At 39.8% G+C, this 10,000-nt stretch overlaps 2 protein-coding genes across 3 annotated transcripts in view; both read left to right on the top strand.

Moving 5' to 3' along the window:
• The window catches only part of LOC137995171 (uncharacterized), a 15,443-nt gene extending 14,818 nt beyond the window's left edge, over positions 1 to 625 (top strand). The window contains exon 7 of the mRNA XM_068840747.1: positions 1 to 625. This exon is cut by the window's left edge and continues 2,301 nt beyond it. The gene's annotated coding sequence lies outside the window, so the exon portion shown is untranslated.
• Positions 626 to 3,310: 2,685 nt separating this feature from the next.
• LOC137996523 (uncharacterized) overlaps positions 3,311 to 10,000 on the top strand; it is a 20,119-nt gene continuing 13,429 nt past the window's right edge. The window contains exons 1-4 of one of the 2 annotated variants that reach the window (XM_068841965.1): positions 3,486 to 3,599; positions 4,543 to 4,653; positions 5,600 to 5,649; positions 7,040 to 7,144. In XM_068841965.1, coding sequence (XP_068698066.1) covers positions 4,560 to 4,653; positions 5,600 to 5,649; positions 7,040 to 7,144 — 249 coding nt within the window. In that variant the 5' untranslated portion in view covers positions 3,486 to 3,599; positions 4,543 to 4,559. Of the gene's footprint in view, positions 3,600 to 4,542; positions 4,654 to 5,599; positions 5,650 to 7,039; positions 7,145 to 10,000 lie in introns of both variants that reach the window. The other variant, XM_068841964.1, reaches the window with a different exon arrangement.

Below are 10,000 nucleotides of genomic sequence, written 5' to 3' on the forward strand. Positions count from 1 at the left end.
TTGTAAAACACGGCTCCATGGGAGAGCACTTCTTAGTGAAATGGACTCCCTGATGAAATAAAGTTCTGATGATGGTGACGATGATGACGCATTTGGTGTTTCTATACAAAAAGGTCTCCTTTTTACACGTTTTCTTTTGAAAATTGAAATTCTCAAATTAGACGAGACTTCATGTTAGTCCAATTTCGAGAACTTTCAAAACGTCGCTCGTACTTATAATATCCCTTTGAGTGATCGTGCCGTTTTTTATCACTTAACTTTATCAAAGTGCTTATATACATGCATAAAGATGGGTCTTAAGGTGTGCCTTTCTAATGTTTAAGGGGATTTTATATGGTGCGAGGATGATCATTCATCTCAGGTAATGAAGTTAATTATGTTGCATTTTTTCAATGGTTTAGATTAGGTCTGGTCACGGTAAAGGTTAAAAATAAACCGTTTTGACGGTGAAATTTGAGATCATATGACGGTTATTTTATTTTATTTTTTTGAATGACGTTTATAACACGAAATTAAAGGGCAAATTTGGCTGTAATTTTTAATAAAACGATATCATTTTGACCACATTTGAATAATCCAATTAGTCCTACAATTTGTGCATTAAAATGCGGTTTTTGGTCTTCTACTATGTGTCTACCAGTAATTAGCGAATTAAGCTATTTCCGAGTTCATGTCTGCCTCCTCTTCAGAGACAGGACGCAGCTCTTTAGAACCTCTGATTTCATTGGATCCCCTTTAGGACGCAGGTCTATTGTTTTTAGAGTTAGGGTCCATTGTTTCTTTTGTATCGTTCTTTGTGTCCATTGTTTTCTCAACCAATCCCGAGAGCCGTTGTAATAGCTGCATGCTGACCTCTTCAAAGCGAGTCAAAATTAATTTTCATATAAGAAAAACTTCGCTCTTAGACTCGCTTTGAAGAGGAGGCAGACATGAACTCGGAAATGGCCTAGTTTCTATTACATCACCTTTGTGATCAAATGTCCTCCGATATCTATATACTACTCACTTCCTCAAAGCCTTGTCACGGAGCCTTATCTTGAAAGAAAAGTATTTCTTGAGTAACAGGGAAAACTACCTTAAAACGCACGGAACCACTATGGGTCCAAAAATTGCAGTATCTTTTGCCAACATTTTCATGGCTTCGGTTGAAACAGATATAATCAAACTAAGTTCATACAGGCCACTTCTTTGGAAAAGATGCAACGACGACATAGATCTTTTTCTGTGGAGCATAACGAAAGAATAAATAAACAATTTCACAGAGCTAGCAAATAGCTATCATCCAACTATAAATTCAAAGCTGACATTTCAGATAGAGGAAAAATACCATTCTTAGATACACAAGCAGGATACGGGACTATATTTAGTCTAGTTCCTCATGGGTTTCACGCCGAAGCGATCATCAGACTAAGGCGAAGCCCAAATTAAAAAAAAACATCCCACGATTCAAACAGATTATGCCATAGGGGTTATCCAGATAACCTTATGAACATGTCCATATCTGAAGAATGTCGACTTTAAAAGATGAACAAAAAGCGCGCAAAAAGATTTTGCCATTTGTTACACAACATCGCCCATCAGTGCCTAATCTCAAACTGATTTTAACCACCAACTTTCAGCTTCTACAAAACCAGGCCTTGCTGAGAAAGAATTTCTAAAAATCCTCTCCATATTTCGTATAGAAAGGGGATACCCTTGAAATATGAGCTCTTTAGAGCAAAACTCTGAGGGTCTTTCAATTTCGTATCTTAGTGAGCAATAGTCGTCGTGTTTGGCCTGTCTACGCCTCGGACCATCGGCAGGGTCATGCGAAGTGACTCATGATGACTGACGTTTTTATGATACCCGAAGCGATAACAGACGGAAGTCAGTTCTGTCTCTAACCGGTTTTTCCAAGACTAGAAGACTGAGGACTGGAAGATAAGAAGTTCAGACAGGACTGGGCACATAAGTGTATTTCTGTGATATATGAAAACCGTCAATCATTTATAAACAGGTTAACATGACCCTATTTAAGCTTTGTTAAGGATATCTGAGACATTTGACGGCTAATATTGGCTTGCCCATTTGACGGTTGACGGTAAAAATATGGCGACTTTGACGGTTGACGGTATTGGGAGGAAGCCTCAAAATTCGTTACCCCCCCCCCCCCCCCCACCTCCCGAGAGATTTTGCTCGGAGGCTAGTCGATGTCACAAGTGGTCCGAGCCCGGGGGGAACTCCCATATAAAAAGGGGAGGGATGCTCGTCGGAAATTTTAAATTAACTCCCTAAAGGAGACCAATCTGGGCGTGGCCTAGGCTTTTTTTCACCCCCAAAGTAAATATGCACTTTTATATTTCTTCGCGCGCAATCCTAAAGGAGACCTTCACGGCTACACATGATGGCGTTTTGTCCAGAACACCCTAAATGATACCAAAATCCGAAATTTACACCTCTACGCGAGACGATGAGCATCCCTCCCCTTTTTATCCTTTGCGGTGTAGATTTGACGATTCTCTTCTTTGTCTCAGACTGTAAAAAGATCGTTCATTATTGCGCGAAAAATATGTAAATTGCCGTACGTTTCGAGGCTGCTGCCTCTTCATCAGTGGATAAAAAGCAACTGTAAATTGTGCGCGTGACATAATGAAAATTTGAATTTGAAGTTATTTGCGCGCGCTGACTGGAAAGAACGTGCGTGAAAACATTCAAAACAAAACAGGAAGGCAAAGTCGGTATAAGTCCTCCCGGATGTAATGTTGACCAGAAATAGACTCCTTTACGCTTTTGATTGCATCATGGGTAATCAGGACAACATGGCGGGATTCAAAGCAAAGTAGACTCCGGAGTAGACTGTCCATGACTCTCTGCTTTTCTAGACTTTCGCCTTCATAAACCGAACATGATAGCAGCTCAAGTTCACAACTGAGATGATCGGGACTCGGTATCTATTCTCTGGAATTCCTATAACATTGCTGATTTTCTCTCCATACATTTTCTGTAATTTCGTGCCTTCGGAATTACACAGGAAATGTATAGTAGAAACCTTGTGTCATAAAATAATTTGTACAATTGCTATTCTATCCAACCTCATCCAGCCGGACCTCTCAACGCATATGCTCTGTTTTAAAACATACGAGAGGATACAAGCACGCAAAATTGTGTATCCACTATCACAAATACTTTTTATCCTTTTGAACTTCCAGACAAACCTTTGAATTTCCCGCCATGTTGTCATGATTACCCATGGTGCAATCAAAAGCGTAAAGGGGTCGACTTTGACCCGAGATACATCTGAGGCTTCATATAACCTTCATCAACTGTCCATGTAACATTTTGTCCTGCCCGTTTTGTTTAACTTCCGTTTTTGTCCTTGGTTTGTGCCTTTTTTCCTTTATTGTTGTGGTTTTATCAGTTGTGACTTGTTCATTTGCCTTGTGGACAAGAACAGTTTATGGAGACCCGTTGTTTCATACTTCCGGGCTGCAGACTGTAGGCGGAAGGGAACCGTTTTTTTTTCGTGGGCCATACGTGTTTCTCGCCATTTGCCTCATACTACCAGGGTTGCAGCGAAGAATCTGCTGGAAATAAAGCTGCAAACTCGTTTTTTAATAGGGGTACGTATGACAGTAGCCTAAAGAATACTTGACTAGCTGTAGTGAAAAGATCCTTTAAACGCAGACCACACAAGTTATTATCACTTTTAGTGATTTGAATCAGCTGTTGAGCATGAGTATAATTTGAGTTGCATTTCTCGAATGCATCTTGTCAACAGGTTGACCATTCCGAAAGTAACGATAAATTGTATATTTACTTTTGTCCATCAATATTGTGGACTAAGGTAATGTCAAAAGCAATATTATAGTAATTCATATAGCGGTTAGTGCTCAGTCCATCCCCACGCTCCCTGGGCATTTGAGGCTTTTGTCTTCCTGGGGGTGGGGGAGGAAATAAGTGATCCTAGTCTTCTTTTATCTCCACACACACATCTGTTAGGGCCAAGGATTTGAATGCTAGCCTCAATTTCAAGTTGCATGTCTCAGTTCTTTGAGCAAGGCATGACATGACAGAGACTGAATTGATGTGATCAGTTTTTCCAAAAACACATCTTGCCTGTAGGAATGGTGGGAGGTTGGAAATAAATAAAGGAAATGTCCCGATATGTTACATTATAAATTGATTTTGGCGGTTGCACATTACGTAGTAGCTGCAATAATGTTGCGTTTGTCCATGACATTTTACATGTTATATTTGTGGACATATTTCCACAGTGGTCAAGACACAGCATGTGAAACTTAAAGCATTGGGAAGCACCTTGTACTTTTGATTTTTGTGATTCTTAATAGTTTCAATGTTGGAAAGCTACTCATATTTATTTCTCTGGGAGTAGGGCCTTTGGATTGCCTGAAAGGGGATCTGTGATGGTACATTTAAATTGATTTTTGGGTCTGGGAAAGGTTAAGTTGTACACCAACTGACCTAAAAACTTGATGCCTTAAAGTAAGCAGGGAGATTAGGGGAATGTTGAAGCTTCAACCTTATCAGGCTTTGTGTTTTTAGCAAAAAGAATTTATGAGATGTCATCCAAGGCAACAGCTTTAAGGGTGGTCTTTAAAGATGATGTTAATCAGGAAGGCCTTGTGTATTCTGGACAAACACTGCTGGTACCATGTAAGTGTTAAGAAATATTGCTTGCTCCATGTACCAGTGATGTTGTGTGGTAATTAAGGAAGAAAACAGCAAGTAAACACTTTAAATTATTTAATGAGGGTTGCACTTAATAGTGTTACGACACTGTCTAATAAATTTGTGACCTGCAAAATACAAACCAGACTGCAACACCAGGAACTCCATGCTGTGCTTTTTCCAAAATAGTGTGTAAAATCTTGTACTTTAACGTCACACAGAATTTATGAACAAGGGTAATGTGAGACAGGGTCTACGGTTTATGTCCTTATCCAAGAAGACTTGAAAGTCAAACCATTTGCAGATGTAATTATTATAAAGGCAGCACTAAATCTCCTCAAGTCTTTCGGGCTGAGACTTGGTCTGGTCAAGGTTGAACTCACTGCCTTCCAAACGGTAGTCCGATGCTTACGCAACAGAGCCACCGGTCAGCAGTCACAACATAGTAAAGTCATTGTTTATTACATACTCCACATTGAAACAAGCTTGCAGAGGTTGTCTGGGCCCAAGAAGTACACTTATAATGATTTTCAATAAGTCACTAGTGGTCTTAAAGGATTATTTCATGGCAGAAGAATTACAATACTATTAGTCTTGTAAATATTTCACCCCACTCAGCTTGATGGCTAATCTTGAAAAAACAATAGATCCAAACTCCATTTCTGTAAGTTGGAGCCAAAGGTAAAGGTGAAAGTGTAGTCAGCTAAGCTTATGTATTGCTTATCAATCACATGACACAGGATCAGCATCTTTTCCGGGAAAAAAGAAATCGCATTGATGGCGCTGTGTCCTTCCATTTTGCATAAATGTTTTGTTTGCACAACATTTCCCTGAAAGTCCCCATTTTCTACCATTTAATTTGCCATCCAAATTCCATTTAATTCATAGCACACATTGTGCCTTAGTAACTAACCTTTGGTCCATATGACAGTTTCACAGCTTTCCACATGGATGCTAACTGGTACACCAGTAAAATTCCATGTAAGTGTATGTATAATTTAATTTGGGGGTGGGGATTCAAGTCAAATTTTCATTTCATGTACTGTATTTGTATTATTAGTCTGGTGTTTAAATAAAGGGACCTACATGTACATCTGAAAAGGAAATTTTCATTAATATCAACACCTTTATTTAAATATACCATGTCCTCAGTGGACAAGCTGGCGTAAAGTTAAGAAATTTAACCATTATTATTAAGATGCATACTTTGCTCACATTGGGGTAACAAAAGGGTCTGTGCCCGCAGTGTTCAGTGTAATTTTCACTTAACTCTTCGAAAGGTCAAGATCTTGGAGGAAGACCTGTGCTAACTCACAAGCTCCAGGGTCATGATTCAAATGACTTCTGGTTTTGTTAATTGTTACAGTGGCATCATGTTACTGTTACAGTAGTGAAATTTCAGGAAGTACAAAAGTCATGTAAAGCCAAAATCGGCTTACTTTAATGGCAGAGGCTTATCTCTGTTGCACTTGAAAGTTAATTTTTTTGCTTTTAACTTTCCCTATTGTTTTATTTAACTTGCAAAGGAGTGGTTGCTTAATTTGTATTTTCATTCCTTATATTTCTATTTTAAATTTAATCTTGCTATGCATACACAACTGTCTGTAGTAACTTTTTTCTCTCTTGTTTTTTTGCACTTTTGTCACCATTATAGCCAAGTTTCAAGACGTTTACTGTCACTTTCAGGCAATTATACCCATTCCATCAGTTGAAAATGTTATTTATAAATGTATCAATTATTCACTATCACTCAATCATTTCAAAAGATGTAAATAAAGCAGTATTAATTTTAGTGGCAGGTGACAGTTGCAAACAACATTTAACACTTCTTTGAAGAAGTTATGCTTAATTCTTGGAAGTTATTTGCTTTCAGTTTGAAGGACGAACAACAATATTGCAAAAAGGTTTTTACAATGACTGCAAAATTCTTGCACGCTCATTGGTTAATTTTTATTGTCAATAAGCAGACAGACACATAAATTTATAATTTATGCGAGGATGGTGTGATATTGCTTGCGTCGGATTGAAGTTTCTCGCATTTTTGTTTCGCGTTCTTCTCGTGTTTTGCCTTTAGTTAATTTTGACCCCTCTGTCTTTTTGTTATTGTAAAAAACAAATTGATGTCAGTTTTTCATGCGTCTGTCCTGTTATTGACAATGAATTTCATCATAACATAATTGTCAAAGTAACTGTGGATCCACGAGGCAATAGCCAAGTGGATCCGCAGACTACTTTGACAATGTTATGACGAAATTCGTTGTCAATAACAGGACAGACGCATGAAAAACTGACATCAATTCGTTAAATTTATGTACATTCCTTTACGTATTTTTTTCTCCTTTTTTAATGGATACTCATTTTTTCTTTTAAGCCTGAGTCTGTAATGAGCAAAGTAAAATTGCCTAATTTCTTGAGAAGAACTAAATTGCTTCAAACAATCTCAGCAATGGGAATTTATTCTGGCAAGAGCACTGAGGTGAGTTTTGCTTTGGACTGGAGGCCATTTTGAATTCACTTCACCATTGGGTTAAAGCAAATTAATGAAGGTGCTAAATTTTGTTTTGGTATTAACTTTGATATTACTTTTAATTTTAATGAAAAATGGTTTTCATAAGAAACTAAATTTGTCTGGCATCTGGTAGGGTACATCTTTGATCCATTGTCTGTCCGCAGTGTCTCAGGGATTCCATGATGAGTCTTCACAAACCCCTGATGCCCCTCATGTGTTAACTCTAGAACCCTCTCGCGCAGGCTCAATGGCACAGTAATCCGCATACCTCTCATAACCAGTCTTCCAATCACTGTTTTTAATTTCATCACATAGCAGTTATATTATACTGTGATGAAGTGGGTATCTTCGTCAAACGACTAACTATTATAGACAGTCAGCAATGTTCTGACCTGAAGGTAGTCATGTCGCACGGTGTACTTAAAAGCCATTAGACACAGTACCCATCTCTCAACCCTGGCAGATGGTTTGGACTTTGGTCCATAAATAAACTCCAGCTTTAAAGTCAGCTTTAAAGCCAGTAACAAGCTGGAAAGACTCTGGCCCTAACAGATAAAGACTGAACCTCTCACAACCCCAAACAACTGCCAATGCCTTTTTTTCTGTTTGGCTGTAGCGACGCTCAACCTCACTTTTAAAGCTATGGCTGGCAAATGCAACTGCTTTCTTCACTTTTTGCTGCTCTTGTACAAGGACAGCCCCAAGTCCAACTGGGCTTGCGTCAGTGACCACCTCTGTCAGAGAATTTTTGTCATAAAAAGGCATAATTGATGCCTCCGCCAATTGCCTCTTTAATGCCTCAAATGCTTTGTTTTCCTCCTTGCCCAACGTCCTTTTGCTGTCCTGACATGTCAACTTGGGTAGTGGTTCTTCTGTGGTTGTGAAATTTGGTAGGAACCTTGAGCTGAAACTGATAAGTCCCAGAAAACTCCTCTGAGTCAGCTCGGCAACATTAGTGGGGGCTCTGTTTCACGAACAGCTCTGACCTTTTCCTCTGTTGGTCCCACACAATGCTTATTAATTTTAGAAGCAGTCCCATGAAGATAATCTGGCTCATTCGGACCATCTCACACTTATCCTTATTGAGGGTCAAGTTCCTCTCTTGCAAACAGTGTAGCAATGTGATGAGATTTCTGTCATGCTCCGCTGTTGTTTTGCCGTGAACAACAATGCCATCAGCTATATTGGTGGCCCCAGGTCAGTCAGCAATCGTTTGGCTTTAATACAATGTTCAGGAGAACTGTTCACACCAGAACTCAGCCTCTTGGAACGAAACAGTGAATCACCAGCTAAAAATGTTGTGAAATCAATTTGATGAAAACCCATGTTCATGTCTAACTTGGAGAAAACTATGCTTCCATTCATTTCTTGCTGTGGGAATGGGCAATTTCTCCCTTTGAAATGCCTCATGTGCGTGCCTCATGTCAATACAAATCTGCACCTTAATCTTTAATCGGCTTGGGACGTTGTTGGGCCTGACACTTTCTCGATGATGTCAAAATCAAGTAACTCTTTGATCTTCTGCTGAACTTTATCTTTTAATGGGTAGTGTACCCGCCTCCGTTTCTGTGTTACTGGTGTAACTTTGGGATCAATATGTAGCTTAAGTTGGTAACCAGTCAGCTTGCCCACTCCAGAGAACACCTTTGGAAGATGGCCAGCAATGCTTTCAATGTCACTGTCAACAGAATAAAATTCTGGTCCAACTTTGAGCACTTGTAGGCACTTAGCAGCTGAGCTACCTAGTAGACACCATCCATCTGCCTGCGTAACAAGAACAGTCTCAACCACCATCTACCCATGACATTATCCTCAAATTTGCCAACGACTGGTACATGTAAACACCCATTTCCTTAGACACGAAGATTCCTCTCTTCTGTTTTCAATTTTGCGTTAAGGCCACTCCTCACAAGGCTGTGAATCTGCTGCTCATCAACTACAGTAAACCCAGAGTCAACAAGCATCTTAGTAGTGGCACCATTGATCTTCACTGCTACAATGTTATCTTCAACATGCTATTCCCCACTGAAGTTTACTTGGAAGGCAAAAGGTTCCTCTCCACTATCATATTCCACTTGATTAATTTGCTGTATGGACCTTAGGGGTGGTTTGCATCTAATGCTGTTTTTTTGCTGACTATTACTCCCACTGACTCTCCCACTACACTTGCTCTGCTCTCCATCTGCCTCATGCCTACAACATATTGCCCAGTGCCCCTTCCTACCACCTTTTGCATACGTCTTGCCCCTTGCAGGACACACCTCGTCAAGCGAAAAATGCCCTGGCTTCCCACATGCATAGCACTGGTGTGTGGCTTGCCTGCCTGATGTTTCTTTGCTTTCTCTGTGCTGGACCAAATTCACTCTCGACTTTCTTTCCCCTCCAGCAATTTCGTTTGCTTGACGTTGTGTCGTTTCCCATCCTCAGGATGTAGTTAAAGCTGCTTCAAGCTGTATGTTTGGCACCTTTAATAGGCTGGGTCTGTAATTCTTGGGACGATACTTTCTTGAGCAACTGGTCTCTCACAGCGAATTCAAGTTTCTCATCTCCATAGCCACTGTGACAGTACCTTGCTTGTTTCCTTAGTCAAAGGGCAAACAAGTCCACATCTTCGCCAGGTTCTTGGTGTAACTGATGAAGAACATGTCTTTCATAGGTGGTGTTCTTCTGAACATAAAAATGAGCATTCAAGGCTTGTACAGCTTGTTGATAAACATCATCCACTTGGCCTTCGGGAAGGGGAACGATTACCAAGTTTTCGAAAATATCTTGCACTCCAGTACCAGTCCGATAGAGCATCTCGTTTCTCTTCCTCGCTGGGTT

The sequence above is a fragment of the Montipora foliosa genome, chromosome 3 (genome assembly GCF_036669935.1).
Source record: "Montipora foliosa isolate CH-2021 chromosome 3, ASM3666993v2, whole genome shotgun sequence".
Taxonomy (NCBI): Eukaryota; Metazoa; Cnidaria; class Anthozoa; order Scleractinia; family Acroporidae; genus Montipora; species Montipora foliosa.